Source organism: Pinus tabuliformis, chromosome Q (assembly GCF_031772625.1).
Source record: "Pinus tabuliformis cultivar Carrire ecotype Pingquan chromosome Q, CPIR1, whole genome shotgun sequence".
NCBI classification, from domain to species: domain Eukaryota; kingdom Viridiplantae; phylum Streptophyta; class Pinopsida; order Pinales; family Pinaceae; genus Pinus; species Pinus tabuliformis.
Window position 1 is genome coordinate 970,483,554 of NC_142296.1, and position 27,256 is coordinate 970,510,809.

General features: G+C 39.5%; 1 protein-coding gene across 7 annotated transcripts in view; it reads right to left on the minus strand.

The window, feature by feature from the left end:
- Positions 1–27,256, minus strand: part of LOC149222715 (protein MULTIPOLAR SPINDLE 1-like) — a 368,061-nt gene that overhangs the window by 66,344 nt on the left and 274,461 nt on the right. For 5 of the 7 annotated variants that reach the window (XM_089385595.1, XM_089385593.1, XM_089385597.1 and 2 more), the window contains one exon: positions 20,676–20,868. The exons of the other annotated variants lie outside the window; for them this stretch is intronic. In XM_089385595.1, the coding sequence (XP_089241721.1) occupies positions 20,676–20,868 (193 nt within the window). The remainder of the gene's footprint in view (positions 1–20,675; positions 20,869–27,256) is intronic. 7 annotated transcript variants of the gene reach the window in all.

The window sequence follows — 27,256 nt, forward strand, 5'->3', positions numbered from 1 at the left end:
CGAGAGTGAGACCTAAGGATTGAAGAGTTCAATTGCAATCTTATTATAGAGGTAACTAATAAAATTAATCAAGAGCAATTTCTATCACATTTACTTTACTCATCCTTTAATGTTTGAGTTTTTATATTGCAAAGTTTATTTTCAAGAAACATTTCAAAGCAAGTATTGTGATTCTTCAAATCGGTAATAAGTGTTTTCATTTCATGCTCAAGTCTGTAATATCCCAAACCTGGAATATTCCTCAAACCCTAGCAAAACTCCAACCAAATACGTGCAAATGATATAATAACCCAAAAATGACAAAATCACTGTGGTACAGCATATAATAATGTAAACAGGAAATATAAGCAGATATTCCAGAAATGTAGCATAAAATGCTAAGCCATTTTATTATATTAAGCAATAAGATAAGTACAGGAGGTGATCAGAAAGATGGCACCTCGACTTGCACAAGGAAAGTAAAGAAATACTCTTAGAATAACAAAGAATGGCCTCTCTGCGTGGATGCTACTGTTGTGCTGTTGCTGCTGCTAGAAAACAAATGATGATTTGCGGTTGCTCACCTCCTCAGAATAAGTTGAAACTCTGGATTTGGGCTTTACTCAAGAAACCCAGAAAAACCCAGAAAGCTTTCCTAGAATAGCCGACCCCCGAAAATCACCCCTTTGGGGTGCTGTGCAGTTCCTCAAAGCTCTATGCTACCACTGAAGGAAACCCCTCTAAACTCTGCCTACAACTCCGCCTGAAACACTGCCAAAAATCCTCCAATAAACAAGGGCTGGTCCCCTGCTCAATCACCCAACATAAATCCCCCTGCAAACCCCAATCCAACACTACTGCCAGAAAGAACTGCGTCCCTCTCTCAGTGCTGCGTAGTCCTCCAAAACGCTGATGAAACTATTGCTGAAATGCTGATAAAACTACTGCTGAAATGCCAATGGAAATACCTTGCCCGAGCAAGCACTCGAAGTCCCCCGGGGCTAAGGGTGAGATCTCCGAACGGAGACACTCAATGCACTAAACAGTGCTGCAGACTAGCTAAACAGCCAGCGTGCTCAGAAGTCGAAACGACTAGCTCAAAATGCACATAACTCAATGATAAAAATGAAGAGGCTCCTTTCTCTTTTATAGCCTTTGCCTCTCTCAATCCCAAGGCTCACCTCTTCCTGCGTGTTTCCCCTCTTGCCACGTGTTCCTTTCCTCCTGCGCAGTCTCTCCATGTGTCTGCATGGGCTCCATTTCTACGTCCCCCTTTGGTCCCTTTGGCTCCCCTTTAAGTCACAACGTTGTGCTACTAGGAAATGACTTTTATTCTAAACGTGAGTTATGTCACCGGTCCTCACTTTTTTATTTACGAATAACTATAGAAGGCAAAAATTGGACAAAATCGAATATTCCAATTAGCCATGACTAATTAGGAATATTACAGTCTCCCCCGGCAAAATGTTGCTTGTTCTCAAGCAACTGAAGTGATGGATGCTGCAAGCTCTTCTCACTCTCCCAAGTGGCATCCTCATCCGGCAAATTCTTCCACCTCACTAAGAATTCCCGGACTGTCCTGCTCCACAATTGCCTCTCCCTAGTATCAATGATAGCCTCTGGCTGTAATACCAGATGCCCCTCGTCATCCATGGGTGGTAACTCATCTGTCACTGTCACCTGCTGCCCCAATGCCTTTTTCAGGCATGATACATGAAAAACGTTATGAATCTTGCTGCCTTGGGGCAGCTCCAACTCATATGCAACCTGTCCAACCCTGCATATCACCCTGTACGGCCCATAAAAGCGGAGCTTGAGCTTCTCAGCCCCCTTCTGCTTTAGTGACGACTGTCGGTATGGCTGTAATCGTAGGTAGACCATGTCCCCTACCTCGAACTGTCTCTCCACCCAACCCCTGTCGGCATACAGCTTCTGCTGGTTCTGCGTTGTAGCCATGTTATCCTTGAGAGCTCGGAGAATATCCTGACTCTCTTGGATCCAAATCTTGGCTCTAGGAGCCTTGCTATCACCAAACATCACGTCAGCAAAAGATAAGAGATGATACCCATATAAGGCATAAAATGGTGACATACCAATGGACATGTGATGTGAAGTATTGTAGCAGTACTCCCCTAGATGCAACCACTTCAACCATGCTCGTTGCTGCCCACTGACATAGTTACGCAAGTAGCCCTCTAGCCACTTGTTAACTATCTCTATCTGCCCATCCGTCTGTGGGTGGTAACTGGTACTCGGTGTCAACTCCGTCCCCACCAACCGGAAAAGCTCCTGCCAAAACCCGCCCATGAAACGGTTGTCTCTGTCACTGACGATAGTCTTAGGAAGACCATGTAGCCTGAAGGCCTCTCTGAAGAACAGCTCAGCCACCTGTGTTGTTGTATAGTGTGTGGATATGGTAAAAAAGTGTGCGTACTTCGTCAGTTGGTCAACGATGACAAAGATACAATCCTTGCCCTGTACCATGGGCAACCATGTGATGAAGTCCATCGAAATACTCTCCCATTTCCCCTCTGAAATGGGCAGAGGCTGCAATAGTCCCGCGGGATGGCTCATCTCTCCCTTGTTCCTCTGGCAAACATCGCACTCCCGGATGTGCTGGAGTACGTCCTCCTTGAGGCCCTTCCATGAGAACCTCTCTCTAATGGCCCTGTAGGTTTTGGTAAACCCCTGATGTCCTGCCAAAGGTGAATCGTGTGATGCCTGGAGTATCTTCTTCTTGAGCTGAGACCCCTCAGTCAAGAAGATCTGGTCCCTGTAATAGATGATCTCATCAACCACCCTGTACCTGTCATCTGCCACCTGCCCATCCAGAACCTCACATGCAAACCTGTCCTTGGAGTACTCTACTAAGAGTCGAGCCCTCCAATCTGTATCCAAGCTTGTAAGAGACAACGTGGCTGGTCTACGTGAAAGGGCATCTGCTACCACGTTGTTCTTATCTTTGACATACTCAATGTCAAAGTCATATGCTTGGATCTTACTGATCCACTTCTGCTGCCTCTCTTGTTGTTGCTTCTGCTCCAAAAAGAACTTGAGGCTGTTGTTATCAGTCCTCACCCTGAACCTGTTGTCCACCAAATACTGCCGATACTTAGCCAATGCATGCATGATGGCTAGCATCTCCTTGTCGTATATGGAATACAACCTTTTGTGCGGAAGGAGCTTCCGGCTCTCAAAGGCTATAGGGTGAACTCCCTGCATCAATACTGCGTCGATCTCCTCTCCCGACGCATCACACTCCAAAACAAATGGCTGCGTAAAATCTGGCAACGCAAGCACTGGGCAGCTGCTCATAACCTCCTTGAGCCTGTCAAAGGCTAGCTGCGTTATATCCAACCAACTGAATGCCCCCTTCTTTGTCAAATATGTCAGGGGTGCAGCAAGCTGTGAGAAACCTTTGATGAACTTCCGGTAGTAAGTACAAATGCTAATGAATCCTCGAAGTTCCGTCACGTTTCTCGGCTTCGGCCATTCTCTGATGGCCCTGATCTTCTCCTCGTGGACTCTCACTCTGTCCACCCCTATAATGTGTCCCAGATACAACATCTCTGTCAACCCAAACTCACACTTGGAAAGTTTGGCATAGAACTGCTCTTCCTGTAAGATACGCAATACTGTCTCAATGTGTTGGAGATGCTCCTCCCAAGTCCTGTTGTAAATGAGAATATCATTGAAGAATACCAACACAAACTTTCTCAAATGACTACGAAATATGTGATTCATGCAGGACTGAAATGTAGCTGGGGCGTTGGTTAGCCCAAAAGGCATCACCAAGAACTCAAAGTGCCCATAGTGACACCTGAGGGCGGTCTTGGGAATGTCTTGCTCCCTCACACGAATCTGATGGTACCCAGATCTCAAATCAATCTTTAAGAAGAAACGTGCCCCTCTCAACTCATCGATCCTGGGTATGGGGTACCTGTTCTTTAGGGTCTTCTTGTTCAGGGCCCTGTAGTCGATACACATCCTCAATGTACCGTCCTTCTTCTTCACCAACACCACAAAAGAAGCAAAAGGACTTGTGCTCGGTTGGATATGCTCAAGAGCCAACAACTCCTGGATAGCCCACTCAATCTCATCCCGATAGGCCTTGGGGTGCCCATGGCTCCTGACAGGTGAAGCACAACCGCTTCTTCTTCAACTCCCTCCTGGCATCGTCGTCAAGCTGTACTCGTCCTGAATTCCCCTTTCGAGGAGGAATCCTCACATCCTTCCCCTTAGACTAAAAGGGTTGTCTTTGGGGGTAAGGTGTCCGAGTCCTGGGTAAGACATCCTGTAAGTCTCGGGTCCTGCTGATAGCGTCCTGGAGTGTGGCTGGTCTAGTGGATCAGACTAGACCCCGAAGTGGCTTTGCTAACCCCTCAATATACATATAGATCCTCTGTGCTGTGGATAGGTCTGGCACCATCACGGAGACCCTCAAGAAATCCGCAATGTAAGTCTCTGGGCTCCCTGTCTGTTTGAGCCTTAACAGCTCAACAAAATGTTGCTCTGGATCCCTCCGATCAAATCGCTCCATCAATCTCCTGGTAAACTCCGCATATGTCGTCACTGTAGAGTGCTCGAGTGTAACCATCCCGTGAAACCACCAATCCTGGGCCTCACCATCCAAATGCAACGTTGCCACCTTGATGGCCTCTGCCTCCGACATTTGGTTAAGTTGGAAATAAATGTCGAGCTTCTCCACCCAAAACTTCGCCGAACTATTTGATGAACCATCAAACGTAGGCAAGTGGAATCTACTCGCTGCACGGTGGGTGTCACCATCATGGTAATCCCTGTTTCCTCTGTGATGGTCGTGGGGTCTACTATCCCGCTGGAGCTGAACAAAGTCTCTGAATGAAAGGGCATCCCTGAACTCCTGCCCATAGGCCTGGTACTCTGCAAAATAATCGCCCATATGGCCGGGCTCTGCCTCCTGCTGGGCTCCGACCCCCGTGTCTGCTCCTAAGAACGTGGGCATGGTAGAGCATGTAGGGGCATGCGAGGCCACCTGCTGCGCAGTATCACGCTGCTTTGGCAAATGATGGGATGCACCTGATCCCTCACCAATCTGAAAAACCCGTGGGCTCTCACGCTGTCTGGCCTCTACTGCCGTGAATCTCTGCCCCATCACCTCAATCTGCCTCGACAGATCCTGTACTGATTTGAGGAGCATATCCACAAATCTCTTCCCATCCTCGTCTGCCATCGGATCCCTCTGCTCTACGTCCACCACAGGCTCCTCCTGTTCTGCGTCCACCACCAGAACACAGTCTCCCTCTCCGTAGGTGTTCTACAACCTACGCTCGTTGTCTTTGTATTTCCTACCTCTGTAATAGATGTAGGGTTTCTCCCTCGGTGTCATAGATTGCTAGCTCCACAGGCTGAGCTAGATCTATGCTCTGATACCACTGTAATATACCTAACCCGGAATATTCCGCAAACCCCAGCAAAACTCCAACCAAATATGTGCAAAGGATATAATAACCCAAAAATGACAAAATAACTGTGGTATAGCATATAATAATGTAAACAGGAAATATAAGCAGATACTCCAGAAATGCAGCGTAAAATGCTAAGCCATTTTATTATACTGAGCAATAAGATAAGTACAGGAGGTGATCAGAAAGATGGCACCATTCACTTGCACAAGGCAAGTGAAGAAATACTCTCATAATAACAAAGAATGGTCTCTCTGCGTGGGATGCTACTGTTGTGTTGTTGCTGCTACTAGAAAACAAATGATGATTTGGGGCTGCTCCCCTCCTCGGAATAAGCTGAAACTCTGGATTCGGGCTCTACTCAAGAAACCCAGAAAAACCCAAAAAGCTCTCCTGGAATAGCCGACCCCCGAAAATCACCCCCTTGGGGTTCTGCGCAGTTCCTCAAAGCTCTGCGCTGCCACTGAAGGAAACCCCTCTAAACTCTGCCTGAAACTCCACCTGAAACCCTGCCAAAAATCCTCCAATAGACAAGGGCTGGTCCCTTGCTCAATCACCCAGCATAAATCCTCCTGCAAACCCCAATCCAATACTACTGCCAGAAAGAACTACATCCCTCTCTCAGTGTTGTGCAGTTCTCCAAAACGCTGATGAAACTGCTGCTGATAAAGCTACTGCTGAAATGCCAATGGAAATACCTTGCCTGAGCAGGCACTCGAAGTCCCCCGGGACTAAGGGTGAGATCTCCGAACGGAGACACTCAATGCACTAAACAGTGCTGCAGACTAGCTAAACAGCCAGCGTGCTCAAAAGTCAAAACGACTAGCTTAAAGTGCACATAACTGAATGATCAAAATGAAGGGGCTCCTCTCTCCTTTATAGCCTTTGCCTCTCTCAATCCCAAGGCTCACCTCTTGCCACATGTTCCTTCCCTCCTACGTAGTCTCTCCATGTGTCTGCATAGGCTCCATTTCTGCGTCCCCCTTTGGCCCCCTTGGCTCTCCTTTAAGTCACAACATTGCGCTACTAGGAAGTGACTTTTATTCTAAAAGTGAGTTATGTCCCCCGTCCTCACTTTTTTATTTACGAATAACTATAGAAGGCAAAAATTGGACAAAATCGAATATTCCAATTAGCCATGGCTAATTAGGAATATTACAAAATCTAATTCCATATTGACATCTTGATTTAACATTTAACATCTCTTAAATTTATTTTTTTAAGTATTTTTTTAATTGTTGAGTTTTGGCAAGATATGTTTTGATTCATGAATTGATTTTATATCTTACAAATATGTTGTGTTAACATCTTTTGTTTGTATTTCAGAGTTACTTTTGCTTTCATTATTGGAAGCATTCCATCTTTACTTTGAGCAAATATATTTTTCAGAGAAAATTCTATATAAGGCATTGGTTTTATGGTTTTCTCATATTAATGATTTTCAATGTTATTGCTCATATCATATTTTGTTCATAGATCATTAAAAGTAATTCATTTTCACTATAACACTCCTAGAACCTCATATCACTTTTAACTTAACTTTTCATTAGGGACCACCCCCCTTACCTAACCTATGAGATAGCTTAGACGAGAGAGTCAAGAACAATGTGACAGCCCCTTCTCTAAGTCCCCTACCACCAACCACATCTTGTGGGGTTGAAATTTTTTCTTACTAACCTGTAGGTAGGTGTAGGCGGTAGGAATAACAAAACCCAGATTATCATAAGATGAAAAATAGAAGGAAAATACCTTTTATTTATAGCGAAATTCCTCCAAATGGAAAATAATTGCTAGTTGGCTTGACCCTCGTCAAAATAATCTCAACCGTTGATAAATTTTTTATAATCTTTTAACTCAGTCATTGAAAATACTTACTTTTGAGGAATTTTCAAGTTTCTCATAAAAACCAATTTTATTAGTTCAAAAATAATTATTTTGAACTAATTTTCTCAAAAATTTGACTTTGACTTAACCACTAAGGTCTAAGAGTCCAAATTTTCATGAAAATTTCAATATTCCCTTGGTGGGGGACCTCCAAAATTAACTTCTTTTAGACCCACGAACTTTTCCACTTGAAGATATTAATTTCTCTATCATTTTAATTTTGACTCTAAATTAATTATTTTTTTGATTTAGGACTTAATTTTATTTTGCCAGAAAAATTAATTAATTGACCCATAAGGGGATTTATTTTTTTCCACCCTCAAATATTTTAGCCATGGTGTCTAAGTATGAGAGACCATGCACTAAAATATTTTTTACATAAGATATTACAAATTCTTCAACCCTCAAATGGGGAATACCTATTCATCATAGACCCTCAAAATACTTACCCAACTTTGTGATACAATATGATCTAGTAAACCAAGTGATCTATAATAAAACAATTTAGCAAATTAACTTAAATTATTCCCAAATCACTTTTACAAAGACTCGACTAAAACACTAGGACTCACCTAAAACTTTGATGATAAATTCCACCCTAGCTTTGGAGTGAGGCTGGAGGGAAAAACTCTGCCGATCATCTGTGTTTTGAAACACAGATAAATCAGTGAGACAAAAAATCTCCTAGGATAAAACCTGTCATCAAAATCATAGGCTTACCTTGGTTGTTACATAATAAAATCACTGTATTAGCATCATTTACATTAATTTTGCAGAATGGGTTTACAATGACATAGAACAGACTGTTGGTTGATGACTTAGACTTCGAAAAAATTCATTGAAGTCCTTGGATCATGCTTCCTTGGAATGTTGAAAAAATGGGTGCAACAAGAACATGAAACTTGGAGGATACAGATAGAAGATCTTCATGTACGTGTGCTTTTATAATATTCCCTTTAATTATTTATCTAAAATTCCCAAAAAAATTATTACGAATTTTCTTTAGAAAAACATGCCATGATTTTTGCCAGGAAATTCAATAAATTTAAACAATTAAAAATTCAGCAATCACAAAGCTACAAGTATTTTATTGCAAACACCGACTATTTTCCTGCAACTGCAACTGGAAAATTGAACCCTTGCCCAACAATTCGTATTTCCTGGCTAGGCACTATACAACCCCTAAAAATTTATGTATGTTGCTCCCTTTGAACAACACAATTTTCTTCTTCTGCCTCTGAGCTTTCATGCTTGATCAATCAACCTAGCTCTGATACCATGTGAAAATTTAATCTATTGCAGCAACTGGAAATTATTCATCCAATTGTAAATTTGATTATGCAGTTTATTTGCTACGACAAACAATGAATAAAATCACCATAAAGATTTTGTGCAAAATAAAATGCTGAAAACTGAGAAATTATAGCGCACACACAAGAATTTTAACACAATTATTTTTTAAAATTTGTCCCCAGAAAAACCCAACTTGGAAAAACTAGTGCAACAGATGAGGGTTTTATTATTATTCTTCTGCAGCAAATCTGAGTACAATAATTTGAATGCCAATCTGGCAATCCAATCTGAGAGAATCATTGGAAAAATTATTGTGAGGATTTTTCCTCACCCCACAACTGATTTCAGCTCCCGAAACTGGCCCCTTAGCAATTCGCACTTCTTTTTGAATCAGCGTCTACACAGGCCTTACTTTTGTGGCCTCTAGAAACTTCTGATATCTACAACTCTGCTTCTCTCTAGCTCTAGAACTAATTCACTAGTCTTCCTGATTCAAATCCCGACCACCAGCTACTAAATTGATTGTTCCTCCAACTAGATCACACTGTTCTACTGTTGTTGCCTGTGCAATCCATCTGGGAAATCTTGCACTCCCTCAAACTGATTCTTCTGACATTGGAAACCTCTACCGTAATACTGCCTCACTCCTCTGCCACCTGCTACTCATCTTTGGCTCGAACCTTCCTGCTGAATCCCTCTGCTACTGGAAAATCAATCTGCCTAGGTCACCGAGTGTCTGCACTGGTGTGTTCTCCATCTACCCTTCGACTTCTTTTTATAATTTTTTGTTGGACCTCCAACGGCCAAGATTAAAACTTAATCAAGGGCCAAGATCATATCAGAGTTGATCCATGTGAGTTTCTAGATGATTCATACATTTTCTCAATTAATTCTGACTAATTAACCATTTTTCCTAAGTTTAGACTTAGGAAATATTTAAAAATAGGTTAATAATCTATTTGAAATACTTCTAAATGGAATTTCCAGAAACAATTTATGGGTATGGAGAACTCTTATGTTTTAGCCTCTCCACAAGATTTCGAGACTAGAACACCTCCGATGCTACAAAAAAACTAACATTTAAATAATGGTCAATTAATTTGATTGAGCTTTTTCTAAGTGGAATTTCCAGGAACGATTTATGGGTTTTGGAGAACTCATGTGTTTTAGCCTCTCTACAAAGTTTGAAACTAGAAAACCATCCAATGCTACAAAGACTAACACAACCTGATGGGCAAGAGCTGATTCAGAGCCCAGATGAGGATGGTCTCCCATTGAGAGACAAGGTAGGGATTGTTGCACCAAAGGAAGCCCAAATGTTGGAGAAAACAAGGCCTTATTTGACAATTAGAGACCCATGAAGACCACTTGATGGCACCCTAGTTGCACTTAGAACCCTAGAGGATATATTGAGGTGGATTTGAGGGCCATCCCTCAAATTTTGGACCATCCAAGAATCTACACACATTTTGACATCTTAGAGCACTTTGACATGGCATTTTGAGCCCTAATTGGGCATGACATCATCATTTAGAGAGGCTCAACTCACACATGTAGGTTAATTTGGTCTATTTTGTAATTAGCTAATGGGTTGGCTTGTAACCCAAGGCCATTTAATGTCAAACTTGATTTTAGGGGCTACATTACGCTAAAATAGGTGACCTAAACCCCATACATGTAGAGGTTAGCCACATTCAATTTTCATCATTAGTTGGAATCAATTTCAACCATCTTAGAGATTATTGCCTAGCCGAAATTCATCTTGCATCTTGTGGAGATGTGATCTTTTGGGGATGTTTGATTATGGAGCTATTATTTGGTATTTAAGATATCATTTTAGAGCAATAAAGGATTGATTCATGCATTATATCTTGTAAGTTTTCCTTGGATTTGATATATCATTATATTTTGTGGCTATTGTATGGAATGGTTAATTATCTCAGGTTTCTATGTGCTCATTATTATTGAAAATTATCCTATGGAATCTTAGCATTAATATTATATACATTACCCACTATAGATTTTTTATGACAATCCCATGAGTGAATCTTTCAACTAGCTCTCCTCATTGACTTCGCTCCCTTACAAAAATGATAGATAGGGTTTGAAACCTAGGGTTTCATATTCCCTTACTCCTTGCTAGGGTTTAGTAGTGTTCTCCTAAGTTAGAAATCTCATAGACTCCATCACCCAAGTTCAAGGCATTGGCCTTGGCCACATTGTTGATCACACCAAAAACTCTTATAAACCTCACTTTTCGACCCCAAAACTAAATTATGGCCTCTTAAGGAAATCCACTAGCTAGGGTTAGGGCATAAATTTCAACTAGGATAGAGAGCATTGCCTTGTGGAGGGATTCAACACTTGGTTATAAAACATTTGCCTCAACCAACATTTTCCCATGGATAATTCCTCCATTTTAGGGCTGACATCCTTTGGTCTAGGTAGATTGTGCCCTAGAAAAGCCCTAGTTTTCCCTAGGCTTCAACTTGAGGCTTGTTAAAGGCCTCTTGTGCCATAAAACTTAATTTATACATCTATTTTAATCCTTTTCTCGGCCTTGTTGTCGCCCGGATTGTACAGGCACCGCGACAACGCTCAGGACGGTTGCTGTCACTCTGATCCTCATCCACTTCATTCTAGTTGTCTCCCAATAGCAGGCTATGGGGAGTAGTCGTTATGGAATGAGGTGAAGGAAAATAAGTTGAAAAATCAACTCACCTGGGAGACACGGATGAGTGGCCTAGCCACTTGATTGCAATTAAGCAATATTATGATTAAATTGGATTTTCTATTATGAGACCAGTGCCTTAATGGAGTCACAAATTCTTCCTTTTTATGAATTGAAACCAAATGACTGGATGGACACCCGCTGCTTGAATGATTAACTAACCTATATGATGTGCAAATTTCAACAAGATACCAAGATACTCAAGATGTCAAATGCCAACAATAGTCAATCAAGATGTTGATCACAGATTTATGACTGTATCTTAGCAATAAATATTCAAAAAAAGCATACTTGATCAATGTTATAACAGCAGTAAGAAAATGCTAAACCAACAATGCTTATGCTTGCCCAAGATCACAAAAATATGCCAACTTAGAAAATATGTATGTTAGCTTTCTCAAGATATATCTTTCAGTAAAATTTCAAATCTGAAGTATAATTTGCAGCAATAAGTTAATCCACAGATCAACAAAAAGTGATGTCAGCACCAATGCCCAAAAATGCCTAAAAATAGTAAAAATTGTTAAACTTGAGAAAAATCATTTTTTAGGAATTTTTTAGGGCTTGATTAAGAAAATTTCAGATCTGATATACTTATTTCAGCAATGAAATAGTGACAGATCAGCAAGATAAAATGCCAAAAATAGATAACCAATATTTCCAAAAATGGCAAAATACACTAAAACTTGAAAATTTCCAATTTGAGGGCTTTAAGAGAATTTGATTCAGCAATTTTCAGAATTAATAAGTTTATGAGAACAGTGTATTAATGACATATTAGCAAACTGAAAATACTATAGATAATCCCCACAATGTCTAAAAATAGTAAGTTTGCCGAAAAAATGAAATTTCATATTTTTTAAACTTTTATTAGGATGTGATTCAGAAATGTTCAGATCTGATTTTTTACAGTGATGCTGAAATTTCCAGCAAACTAAAATGTTATACCTAAGTCAAATTAGAGATGCCCCAGTGGCAAAAAATTGTGAAAATGAAGATTTTGCAATTCTAAACAATTTTGACCATATAGAATTTGATTTTAGGGCCTAATTATTTGTGATTTGACTGTTGTAATGAAACTGAAGCAAAATAAGGGTTTGGAAGTCAATCTCTAGGCCCAAGGCATTGAAGATGCCACTGTTGAAAATCGTTGAAATTTTGGGATTACCTTGCCACTTGCGAGATATGAATTTTGGGACCTTAATCCTACAAAACTGCCAAGTATTTAGCCTTCAAACTTCTGCTTAGGGTTTCGGGTCAATTTTGGGGCAAAAGAGGCCTAAAATTGGAGAAGGCCAGGAAAAGCCAATTTGTGGGGATAAAAGCACTGAAATGATAGATTGGGAGTTGAAATGGCAAGAGGAGGCCAAAAATTGAAAACATGTCTCGAAAATTTCCAGATCTGAATTTTGCCTTCTAATCTTTAGTAAATGGCTCTACAAAATTGTCTAGAGACTAGATCTTACTCTCAAGGGCCTATCTAACTCTTCTTTCACTTGATCACTTGATCCAACCTGCAAAAAATGAAAATAAAAACACCAAAACCCCAAATATATACAAAAAATATTTAAAACCCCAAAAGTTAGAAAAAATAAATTACAATTACAATTTACAATTTAATTTACAAAATATACATGGGTTTTTAAATGAATTTTGATAAAATAATTTTTTCAATATTTTTTACTGGAAAGAATGACTAAAATGCTTCAGAAAAATTAATGATTCACTATAGCCCAAGCGAAGATTAAATCCACTGTATAAAAAAATAGAGATCCAAGCAACAACGATTCTTTCCCTAGTTTGTGAACTTGGAGGCCAAAGACTAAAATACCTGCAAACACTATGTATTTATCTCAAAAATAATTTGTTGGATCACATGGGGAATCAAACCACCTGATTAGCCCAAAACTATCAATAGTATGATTTTATCTCCATCTAATGAAAAAACAAATCTTACTAATATTCAGCGCAACATAGAGATGATTGTAGTCAACACATACCACAAATCAATAAGCAATAACAACTTGAATTGCACCCCAAAATCTTTTATTATGATAGAAAAAATAGTTCCCAGTGGTGTTAATTTTAGGTATGTTATGCTTAGAGCAATTTATTTCAATTTTCACAGTTAGCTCAAGACCTTTTCCAGTTAGCAATCACATCAGCATTAAAGTAAACTGCAAATAGAACATAAACATAAATCGCAGAAGACAAGGCAAGACAAGAGGACACAAGATGTGGCGCTAGCCAGGGACAAACCCCAATGTGGGGAAACCCTTGATCAATTCTTATTTTATGTTCTTCAATAGTTCAATAGAGAGAGAGAGAGAAAGTACATTTACAACAGAAGTCAACCCTTTGACTTTCAAGATAAGAGAATAGATCATCTCTACATGAGATCAGTTGAAGACATGCTGCTTCAACTGATTCTCCAAGGTGACTCCTTCACCTGTTATTGTGCTGCATCTCGTCCATATGTTGCACCTCACCATGCTGCACCATATTGCAACATCATACCATGTTCCTGAGCTGCACCATGTTGCTTCACTACTGAGTTGTACGTTGTACCCAACTTGCTGCTCTTAATCATCATGTTGCACACATCATGCTGCTGCTCTAGTTATCACTGCTTATTAGATAGGTCACCTTAAACTGTCCTCATGAGCAGCCTCATCACTACGTTGTCTCCACACTTCTATGACACTGTCTTTGATGTTGTCATGATGACTGGTTGGGGCACTTCTTGGTTAGAGATCCAAACAGTCCTAAAACAGCAACCTCTAGTTCCTTCTTATTGCAGATACTACTGCCCCTCAAGAATAACATTAACATGCCCAAATGGTCCTTAAATAGGCCATGCTGTCACCTACAACAATGTGGCATTACGATGACTGTAACCGGTCTCTTAGAGCTGTGTATAAGGTCTTCTTGCTGCGGAATAAGGGTTGCACATAGCAGTGGCTCTAAGGCCTTTCCTTGACAGCGTTTAGGAGGAGCTTCTTCAAGCAGTAGGTCTTCCCTAATTTTAGCCAAGATGAGGACTGAGACTAGGGCAGTATAGGCCCTACTTGGACATCAGTTTGTAGCACAAATGACAGCTACTAGAGACCCTTTATTTCAACGGCTGTAACCTTCATTTTTCACTATGGCTAGGGCAGATACATGCCTGTTTGAATTGTAGATTAGACTGTGTATTTGGACAGTCGATGAGAAACCTTTCAGGTAGCATATGGTGGCTCTCTTTGACTGCTAAGGAACTCTTAGAACTACGGCCAAGTCTTTCCATTACCAGCGGCTAGGTTGAGGTTATAATCCTCCCAATGGGCCTGCGGCTAGGTTGAGGTTATAATCCTCCCAATGGGCCTGCGGCTAGGGCTTGTATTTACAGTAGTTAGGGCACATAAGAACCCTCTTTAAATTGCGTCCTGGAACAGATTGTTAGAGCTATGTTAGGGCATCATTTAGGCTTGAGTAGGAAGATCATACTTAGGACAATGTAGAACCTTTCTTAGAGAGTTGTCCTTCATGACCACATAAGACTTCTACCATACCATTGTAGGCTTCTTCTTGTACTGCGTTTAGATCTAGGGCATCATCCTTACTGCCACTAGGGCATCATCTTTACATAGACCAGCGTATACTCTCAGTGTCTCTCCTTCACCAAAACCCAAAGACATGGAGAGGAGGAGATCACATGAAGAGTATGAGTATGACAAATGATTTCAAGTGCTCTTCTATTTATACTAAAACGTAGAAGTTGAATTGACATGACTGTAGGGCTTCTGAGCCTACATAAGTTGCTGGCCGATTTGTCAATTTGTCCATAATAAAAATAAATTCATATATTCATAAATAATTATCGGAATCGGATGATCTTTAGATCAATCTTACACCTCTCGATGAGAGGGATCTAAGAAAAATATTAGCTACCATAAATAAGATGACCCACATGGAGTTTGGCCCTACTACTATGGAGTTTGGGAGTACAGTAGATACAACGATGCGTCCATCGATAGAACTACTATGGTCCCTATCGTCATTTCCCTGCTCATTGATCAGATGAGAGGTACTTCCCATGAGTCCTAGACTGCATGGGTAGGATGCCTCGACAAGAGAACTAATCATCCTCTTCACAGAAGAACGAATCATCCTGTCCAGTGGATGCCACGGAGAACTAATCATCCTGGCCTACAGGAGAACAAATCATCCTGTTCCACAGTCGCCACGGAGAACGAATCATCCTAGCCCACAGGAGAACTAATCATCTTGTTCCATAGTCGCCACGGAGAACAAATCATCCTGGCCCATAGGAGAACGAATCATCCTATTCCACAGTCACCACAAAGAACAAATCATCCTGGCCCACAGGAGAACTAATCATCCTGTTCATAGCGCACCACCAGGGGAGGGTGAGTCGCCCTGTGGTCGTATGTTGCTTCAATAAGTACCCCAAGCCCCCTAGAGCTCCAAGTGCTAAATGTATGCAACATGCAGGACCTTTTTGCAACGGTCTCTCAACGACTCCATGTTGTTCGGGAAAATCACAAATATGATCTTTCCCCGGGGCTTTGACAAAATGTCTGCGACTTGTATATTAGTTTTAATGCGATGGAGCCTCCTTGCTTATTGACTCACCATATCCCAGATAAGGCAGTATCTGATGTCTATCCGTTGGAGCAATCATCGAATACGGGATTCCTCAATAATTGAATCCCACCTCTGGTTGTCACAGAGAATCATAGTGGTATTCATCATGTGTACAAACAGCTCACTTAAGAGCTTCTGCAACCATGCAGCTTCACACGAGAACATACTCGTAGTTGTGTATTCAGTCTCGGTGGTGCTTATAGCAACCGATTTCTCATCCATGATATCGAAGCAGAATGAAAGAGAACCAGCGCTGAGAGGTGCTCTAGTGATCCTCCACACTACCTGCCTACTCAACATTCGAATAATTATGCAGTTTCATATTTCCGACATTGTATCTCAATCCATGAGAGATTGTGACCCAAAGATATCTCAAAAAATTATTGGCATCAATCCAATGAGGCTCAACCAAAAATAAGCTCACCATGCTAACTGCAAAACATATGTCCGGACGGAAGTTCACCAAGAACATCAACGGAATGAGTTTATGAAACTCAGAGGCGTTTCCCAAATCTGGTCCGACATCACTACCATATAACTTCTGAAAGTTAAGATCCTCGAGGTAGTCACAGGCTTGCAATTTATCATTCCACATCTGGAATCCAACTCCCTCTTACTTCTACAAATGAGAGGGTTTGCACCTGTCAGAAATAGGTCGTCCTCATAAGGTACCAGTATGAGAGGTCTATCATCCACAACCTTCGGGTAATGGTTTGGATCGGTTTCACTCCTAGTGAATCTCAGCTTCATCAGATAGCTATCGATCCTCTCATACTATGCCCGGGGAGTTTTGCTTCAAGCTATAGAGGGCTTTCTTCCACCTGCATACGTGAGATCTTTAGATCTAGGGCATCATCCTTACTGCGGTTAGGGTATCATCTTTACATAGGCCAGCGTATACTCTCATTGTCTCTCCTTCACCAAAACCGAAAGACATGGAGAGGAGGAGATCACATGAAGAGTATGAGTATGACAAATGCCTTCAAGTCCTCTTCTATTTATACTAAAATGTAGAGGTTGAATGGACATGACTGTTGGGCTTCTGAGCCTACATAAGTTGTTGGCCGACTTGTCAATTTGTCCATAATCAAAATAAATTCATATCTTCATAAATACTTATCGTAATCGAATGATCTTTAGATCAAGGTTGCACGAAATGGGGAAACGGGTACGAGTTTCCGAAACGGGAAGCGATACGAAACGCGACCTCCCCAAATTTTGGAAACGGGGAAACGCGAATATATATATATATATATATATATATATATATATATATATTAGGAATTTAAGAAATATGTGCAATCATAAAGCATATATGATACATTCTAATTTATTACATTATGATAAAATTGTCAATTGTCAATGCATAGAATAAGTATCTAAATTTACATCACATTTACTCATGAATAATCACATAATGAAAATAGAAATATCCAAAATCAGCCACGAGAAATTTCTAATTTTTTGTCTCGTGGTTGATTGGGAGTCTCCTCCTACATAGTCGAATGACCTTAGTGCTCTTGATTAAATACAAGTTTCATACCCTAGTACCCTACATTCTCTTGATTATTGGGAGTCTCCCCTGCATAGAGGGCTTTGTTCTCTCGATTAAATACAAGTTCCATACCCTAGTACATGATAAAATCCAATGGAAACATTGAAATCCCCCCAATCCTGAAATCCTGAAAAACAGATAAGTCTGCTGGATTTTGAGTAAGATCTAAAATTCTACTTTCTCCATATGAAATCCAATGACGGCAAAACCACTCTCAAACATCCTGAGTCATTTCATGGTAATGTTAAAAATTTAAGTAAAAGGATGAAAATGAAAAATAAAGGAGAATATCACTTTTACTTTAAGAATTTAACATTACCATGAACTACATATCAACACTAGGGCAAACAAATGTAAGAGATCTACATTAGAAAAAAAAATTAAAAAAGAAATGTTTTTTTGGGGGAAACGTGGCCCGTACGGCCTGGAAACGCGTTTCCGGCCGTACGGCCACGTTTCCGTTTCGGGAAACGTGGCCGTACGGCCAGAAACGCGTTTCCAGGCCGTACGGTACGGGGAAACGCGTTTCGTTTCGTTTCCCCTGGCGAAACGCTCCCTAGGGCCACGTTTCCTGCAACTTAGCTTTAGATCAATCCTACACCTCTCGATGAGAGGGATCCAAGAAAAATATCAGCTGCCATAAATAAGATGACCCACATGGAGTTTGGCCCTAGTTGCCAATTTTAACAGACAATAGTTTACACAATGTTTCAGTAGCAATTCTAGTCAGAGATCAAGATGACTAGAGACTCAAATGACTATAATTTATAGATAAATCCTCCAAATGGAAAAATAAAGGCTAGTTTCTTTGATCCTTATCAAAATAATTTTGGCCATTGATAAATACTTCAAGATCTTTTAATCTTCGCCCTTGATTTCTTATTTTGAATTTTTTTTGAATTTATCATTTAATTCCATTTTAGTTAGGTCAAAATTAATAATTTAGAGCTACTTTCCTCAAAAAATTGACTTTTACTTGAAAAAAGACAATATTCCCTTGGTGGAGGACCTTTAAAAATTGATTCTTTCAAGACTCACAAATTTTCCATTTGGAGAATTTATTTTCCTAGACATTTTAACTTTGACTCTAATTAATTAATTTTCTAGCTTAGGATTTAATTTTATTTTGCCAGAAAAATTAATTAATTTACACATGAGGGGATTAATTATTTTCCCAGCCCTCTATTACATATGATTTTTCTTTTAAAGACTCAAAGAGGGAATACACATTTGTTTTAGACCCTCAAGACACAAAACCCATCTGCGACTCAATATGATGTAGTAAAACAAGTGATTTGCAATAAACTAATTTAGCCAATTAGCTTAAATTATTCCCAAACCACTTTTACATCAGACTTGACTAAAAAACTATGACTCCCCTATAATTCGACAATAAATTTCACCCTAGCTTTGGGGGTTTAAGCTGGAGGGAAAAAATTCTTATGATTAGCCGTGTCGAAAAACACAGGTAATCAGTGAGGTTAAAAAACCTCCTAGGATGGAATTCATCATCAAATTATAAGCTTACCTATGTCGTTACATAGACTCATGGTTTTACTAAGACCATTTACAATATATAACTTGCTGAATGGGATGACTATGACACAAGGACTGCTGATATGTAATCCGATCCTTGTTGAAAATATTGGTACTTCCGCTTCCTTGGAACTTTGACAATTTGAATGCAACAAGCCTGTTGACAACTTCACATTGCTTACTCTTTAACCCTAAGTCACATTGTGCCCTAACTAGGCCTCTTGGAGAATGTGTATTTCCCTAATTGTGCTAGTTGAGCCTTGTTCCTAAGAAGAGCTTCCCTCCTAGGCCTATCTTGTCACCTTTATCCCTTGGAATAGATCTATCCTGTAAGTGACCTAATATAGGGAAGCCTTCCTTGTGGTGAAAGTCCAGTAAAGAGCAGGAAATAGTGATTGTGGTGATAGTGGACCACACCTCACATTGTTGTCCCTTGGTCTAGTTCTTGTCTTGTGAGTTCACCTCACAAGAACTGCTATTTTGGGGCAACAATGCCCTAATGGATTCACAATACTTTATCCAATGAAATATTATATGCATAACATGTAAATCTTGACAATCTCTTTTTGGTACTTGCATTATTGTTCCTTGTGTGATTATTTGCATTGCTGATCTACTTTGCTCATATACACACCCTTTATAGTTGCAAATGCAAGTGGTACTCTTGAGTCCCATTGACTTATTTTCATCATTTGACATGAATTAAATTTTAATATTCAATTTCTGACATAAGAATGGCTACTTGAGCAAGCACTCTTAAAATGAGGAAGCATTTTGCCTTGTAAAAACATTTTGTTTTTTTCATTTTATTTTTATTTTTGTTATCTTGGGCTTGATGTCTCTCAGGGGTATTTTTTAAGGTTTACATGTGCTGAACGAACTCATACCCAAAAAATAAATTAAAACGATCACACACCAAGGAAACATTTCTGCATTCAGAAACATCAGGAACTTGTTAGGCCATTTTAAATTCAATGCCATATCGAGACCATTTGAAAGATAGGAAATGATGTGTACCCTTTCCAATTATATAACTTAGAATTATACCACATTTACAGTGATGTACTTCATCCTAGTCTTCTACAGCCATAGATCATTTTGAAAACATCCTTTAATTATTTTTTTCAGAGTTGGTTTTAACATGGCCAGTTGATTATATCAAATTTATATGGTTAGTAGGGTCAGTGATTTACCTTAAATTCTAGTTACTTCCATTCGAAGTTCAACCTACTCTTTTAAATTCTAGTTAGAATACGACTAAATGGTTGAACTGTATCCATGTTTGAGAACAAAGATTCCTTCTCAATAGGGGCAGTTTTCTAAAAATCTTCTGAAATTCTGACTAGGGTCCATGCTTTCTAAATATTTCAACGGTTGCTTCACATTACAGCCCTTTCATATGTACTTCCTTTGCATAAATATATATAATATATGGTAGTCGTATACTACTTTTAAACCCTATACATGGTTAGTTCCATAATTTTTCTCTTAATAAGGCAAAGATCCTGTTTATTTTTTGCAATTACAGGGATGATAATTTATATCATTGAAATCTTTGACTCTGACACAGATAAAATGTATTATTGTAAAGGTCATAAAGGTTTACATTATGAACATGCAATTATGCACTTGAGGAATTGTTGAATCGAAAGGGCCCATGCAAAGTAGACTGTCTGCCAGAGAAGCAATTGCTTGAGATGCCGCTAGTAGTATTCGTTGCCCAATAAATGGCACTGTTCCCAATTTACGCATTATATGTTGAACATGAAATTGTTTATCGTGACTGGCGCTGTCCAATTCTGTAAATTACAAATAATCTTGTAAGTTTGTGGATATGCTCAAAATACGTCCTAGGAAAACTATACCTTTAAATGTAATGAAATGACAAACTCTATTTTGGTCTTTGCCAAATTATTTTTACAAAATTTAAATTTCAATTCTTCTTGGACCATCCGTATGCTTCTTGGAAGTAATCATATGAAGAATTCCCAATAGTTCTACCATAGGGAAGCTTGCACATGAAGCAAACAGTTAATAAAAAAATAGTTGAGAGGTTTCGCTTGAAAGTTTATAAGCTCATTTCATAAAATAAATTTTCTTGGCAAGCAAATATCAACAAAATCAAATTGGAGTGTAACTATTTGAATGCATGTATACCATATGAGGATGCAAGATGTGGCAAGTCATCTCTTTACACAAAAGGCAAGGGCATATATCTATATTTAGGGTCTTTATACTATTCATCTTTATAAATGATGTTTCAAAAATTAGTTAAAATTTTACCCCTGTTTGCCTTTGAAATCTGGTTTATCTTAGAAGAAAGGGTATAAATTTAATATCACACAAGTAGAAAGTTCCAAGCCCTTGATTCAATCGGAATCATGTCTCCCAGCTCACTCTCCAAGGTGGCATTAAGGTGTACCAGTTTGAGAACATCCTCCCAGCAGCTGAAAGCCATTTGAAGGCAGCATGCTACCAGAAAGTCCCCAAATCTAAGAAGCAGTGTGGGGAATGGAATCAGACTAAGCCCCAAGCCTAGGTGGTTTTGCTACCCATTTCTATCAAACCTTTTGGTTGATCATCAAGAGGGTTCAGCTTCAAATGCTGGAAGACAAGAAAGATGATGCTAGGGGAAGGCATTGTTTTTTTTCCACGGCACAAGAGAATCTAGGTTAGGGTCTTAGTATCTCTGACACAACCAACTCAAATGCCACAAAAAACTACTTTGCATGGCAGAATAAATACAGCAATAAATCAGCACGTGCACAAATAGACAACTTTGTATAATTTTTCAACAAACCAACTTCGCTATATTATCAAACTGTAATACAACTGTCTAGGGCTCCTATACCAAGGATCATGGCCCTCAAAAATTCAGTGATACAAGAATTGAAACTAGGGATTGGTGTCAACAACTATGAAAACAAATCTACCCTGAACGAGATACCCACTGACCTACTCGCTGATATATCCAGCCTTAGCTCCTTTCGGTCCATGTACCCTGTGTTGTTGCACAAAGTGTCTAGGCACAGTGACAACCCTCAGAGTAAACGCTGTCACTCTTATTCTTACTCACTCCGTTTAGACTCTCTCCTAGGCAAGTCAAGGGGGTAGTCCCTAAGGTAAATGGATGAGGATAGCCTGTGAAACACAGGCTCTAGGAGATTTTAATGATGGACAACTTGATGAATCTAAAGCGAGTCTATGTCAATTAAAATAGATAAATCAAAATAAGACACAATCACAAGATAAAAATGACTACAAACCAGTGCCTTTAATTTGAATTAACCATAGACCAAATAATAAGAAGTCATCTAGAGAAAAGTTATAGATGTGGCAAAGTGACGATCATGAACAATTAATTGTAAATGCCCAAAACTGCAATATGCGAGAGGTTATAAATTTAAAATAATTTTCAATTAATGGCCCAGATCTAGAATAATTAATTTTCTCCAACAATCAATATAATTTAAAACGTTTATCGTACTTGACAATAGAGAAATATCAAAAATGCATTTAATCACCAAATAACACTAAGGAACTTCAAATTTAAATTTTAATTATTTCTTAGGCAATAAATTCAATGTGATAAATAAAGAAATCGAACTAAATCAAAGGGTTTAAATTTTAAGATTTCATCTTTCGTCATCTCATTAATCGTTTCATCTGCACTTTTAGCACCTGGACATATCGGTTCGTTTCTTGTTTGGGTGGCGACTCCACTAATTCATCCATTATTTCTCAGACGAAAAGCCCTCCCTTATATCCAAGTTGTTTTTTCCTTTTGGATCCTAGAGCTAGATTCATGTTCAAGTGGCGACTTCACTTCTTTCATTTTTGACAAGAATTTCTACTAGAAGCTCACTTCTTGTGCATCTCTTGATTTTCTTGAGCAGGGGTCTCTCTCTAGCGTCCAATTGGGGCTTGTCCTTTTAAGCAAGTCATCATGGATGACTTGTTTACCCCGTGTCATTTTACTAATTTTCTCCATGATATGCCAGAAGAGGCCATTCATAAATTGCCTTTGTTCTCGGGTGGTGATTCAATCGCTGTTAGAAAGCATCTATGCAGGTTTACTCATACAATAATCAAATATTGTAGTTCTCCCCAATATAAACATGAAGATGTCAAAATGCATCTATTTGCCTTTTCTTTGGAGGGTGATGCTTTGAATTGGTTTCATAATTGTCCTAAAGATTCTTTCGCTTCTTTACAAGACATCATCAATGCTTTTACAGATAGATATGGTGATCAAGGTAGCTCGCCTTGTGCCCCTAACATTATGCAACAGAATGAGAGTGATCTTGTAAAGGATCCAGCTGTCAATGAAATATTTCAAGACAATTCTCCATATCAGAATGTGCCATCCACTTGTACCGTTGCAAGACAAATCCATGATAGTGGAAAAGCAGGAACAAGTTATCAAATCAGTGTCGAAAATGAAAGGGAGAATGATAAGAATCTTATAGAAGAACTAAAGCAGTTGGTTAAAGGCATGCAATTCAGTCAAACACAGCTAGTAAAAAATATGGATCTTAATCAAGAAAAAATTACAACTGATTACGTCAAGGATATGAGAACTTTGTACACCCAACTCGAAAAACATGATGAGGAGATGGAAATCATGAAAATTAAACACTCCAATCACGTAGCCACCGTAGTAGAAAAGTGTGCTTAGAATATGGAGGATATGAGGACCGACATGCAGAGTCAGCATGCTAAGGAAATGGAAACCATGAAAGCTAATCATGACAGGGAAATTAATTCTATGCAAAGCAATTTATTAGCCCTTGAGGAAAATATGACGATCATGGAATTTAATCATCCAAATCACGTGACTGCCATGGAAACAAGTTATCAAGAAGAAATAAGTTCAATTCAGAACATATTGTCAACTATGGATGAAGAAATGACCATCATGAGATTCGATAATTATAATCAGTTAGCTATCATACAAGCAAATCATGAGAAAGAGATAAACTCTATGCAAAATTGCTTGATGACTATAAAAGCAGACAATGACAAAGTAATAAAAGATATGGAAGCTAGTCAGATATGTCTTCAAAATAAGTTATTGACCATGGAGGAAAACAATGCCAAGGAAGTCAGTGCTATGAATATTGAACACTCTACCCAGATGGATGCCATAACAATACAGGTACAGAAATTTCAACATCAGTCAGAGGATGAAAGAAACAAGGAAACGTCAACAGACCATAAGCCTCTGTATTTGCTGCAGCAAGCTCCATCTTATTATGAGGTCATTTGTTCCATTGAAAAGTGGTTGATTGAAAGTGACTCGGATAAAATGGAAATTAATAAGAATTAGGTTGATGCTTGTGTTGGAAATAATACTGAGAGGGGGGGGGTGAATCAGTATTATCAGAACTATAAAACTTTTTCAATGCTCAGAAACATATACGCTACTTTCGTTAAGTGAACCAGCGTGTACACGCAACTGTGTATAAATAAAACAGCGTATAACTAGAAATCTTATAATTCAGTCAGTTTATCTTCAGTTAAGTGCATGAGGACATTATTCACCATATTAAGAGTAAGCAGATGCAGTAGAACAGATCACACAGAAACCATACACATGAACACCAAGATATAAGGTGGAAACCCAATGTGGGTGAAAACCACCTGATGCAAGTCATCTCTATCTTTCTTTAATATGAAACTTCAGTTTACAATCTTTTTGTACTGGTGCAGCCTTATACCAGTACGCAGGCTACAACCTGCAGAAGGCTACAACCTTCTCTCGTTCTCCAAACTTCCTTGGAAGGGAGCTCCAACCCCCTTTGCTCTTGTACTAGCTAAGATACTAGTACGTAGGTGCTGACCTACAATCTTCTTTCTTTCAGGTACCACCTTTCATACATTTTCAGACTGGATATTCCTGAAGCACAACATTACAATCTGTAGACCACAATTCATTCAACTTTCACAACAGATCATTGAAGCATAAAACAACCAATACTAGCATCATCAAACTTTGAATCACTGAACCACTGAACCCTGTCAATCACCAGTTACCAGAACACAGAGCAGTCTACAGAACTCTGCAATAACAGTCAGACCCAACTGCAAACCCAAAAATCAAGCTTCAAAAGATATACGCTACTTCAATGAGCGAAACCCGCGTATACACGCGCTTTTACCTAAGCCAACCTGCGTACAGATCTAAAAATAAATTCTCTCAACTTGCAGCTGTACCAGACATCAGTTAGACCCAGAACATAATATTGCGACAGTATGCAGATCTAGAAATATGCATAATCAACCATATCATAATAGTGCATTTCAAACCATTAGATCCCGATCTATCCTTAGATCTAGTCTTCCATCAACCGATGTGATTTCTCCTTAGCTTAGATCAAGCAACCCAGAACCTGCATATCAGATCTCTTTCCTTTTCAGATATTCAAGCCTTGTCAAAAGATGATCTTGCCTAATGATCTTCTTCTCCTTATATAGCCTTAGGCCTTGCTCAATACCAAGAGCCAAAACCATAGAAATCCAAAACCATCAACTTCAAAACTAGAGATCTACACGTCTGTCGAGGTACTTTGGTCCAAAGACATGGGCACAAGTACCGAGGACTAACTACCATGGACCAAAAGGAAACTTCCCGACATATACGCCCTTTTCTGTTCATGCATCTGCGTGTATACGCGCCTTCGTATATAGCTCTCCTGCGTATACGCGACTTAGTATGCATATCACCAGCGTGTATACGCAACTTTGACTTAATTAACCTGCGTATATGAGATTTCTCTTCATTCTGTAGTCTGAACGAAGATCTGACATCAAAGAGAGTTGCCATCAAGGACAACACCTGTATCATAGCGCCACACCTGTGCCAAAATGCCAACAATCTCCCCCTTTGGACTTGATGGCAACCTCAAGATCCTTAGAATCATTCTCCCCCTTTGTCATCAAGGGCAAAGGGCAGTGCTCCCCCTGAGTACATGCTGATACCTCTGCTTGGCTGTGCTGAATCATGCTCCCCCTGACAGTAGGCCAGATCTGCAAAAGATGTTCTTCAACAAGAACCAAGACTTATACACCATAAGGGACCTTCCTATCACCAAAAGACTCAATACATACATCCATACTCCCTACCAAGAGGGGACACATCAGAAACAACCAATTATATTACATCATTCATCCCAGGCATAGTGGGGAAACCAACATAGGCCGTTACATGACCTTGACACCATAAAAGAAATATCACAAAAGAGAGACATGACATAGAGACAACAGATCTAGACCAAGACTTATGAAAGTCACCAGCAGCATCTGATAAACATCTTTTAGATCAGCAACCAGGATTTCTTTCTGAGAAACCAATAACCAAAACATCTAAATGCCAACAATGCTTTATGAGACTTTTAAGCTGCTCCCCCTGAACCTGTGCCTGCTGCACCCCCTGAAACTGTGTCTGAAGAATTCTGACATACCCATCTCAGACCTTTTAAACCAGAGTTTGCCCTTGCTGTTCAGAACTCCATATACGCGATTTCTCCTGCATAGACCAGCGTATGTACGCGGATATACTCTCTGCAACATGCGTACAACATACACGCGACTTACCCCTCATAAATCAGCGTATATACGCGGATATCCCTTACGTAACTTGCGTATACCAACTTTTCTGTAGAACAGACAAGCTTTAACAGCAGGATGAAGCATCAACTACTCCCAGCTTTTGTCTGAGATATTCAAAAGTTTCCCTGGGCAGTGGTTTTGTGAGAATATCAGCAACTTGTTCCTTATAAGGAACATACTCCAACTTGACCTTCTGCTCAAGCACTTGCTCCCGAAGAAAATGGTATTTGATTGGTATGTGCTTGGTCTTTGAGTGCATGACTGGATTCTTTGAAATGCTGATTGCACTTGTATTATCACATAAGATAGAGACTGGTGGAGTGCAAGTGATTTGAAAGTCCTGCAAGGTTTGCATCATCCAAAGAAGTTGTGTACAACAAGATGCCACAGCCACATATTCTGCTTCAGCTGTAGATAAGGCAATCGAACTCTGTTTCTTGCTGAACCAAGATACTAGTCTGGAACCCATGAAGAAAGCACCACCACTTGTGCTTTTCCTATCATCCACACTTCCAGCCCAATCTGCATCTGTGTAAGCATGAAGAGTGAGATCTGTATTTCTAGGATACCATAAGC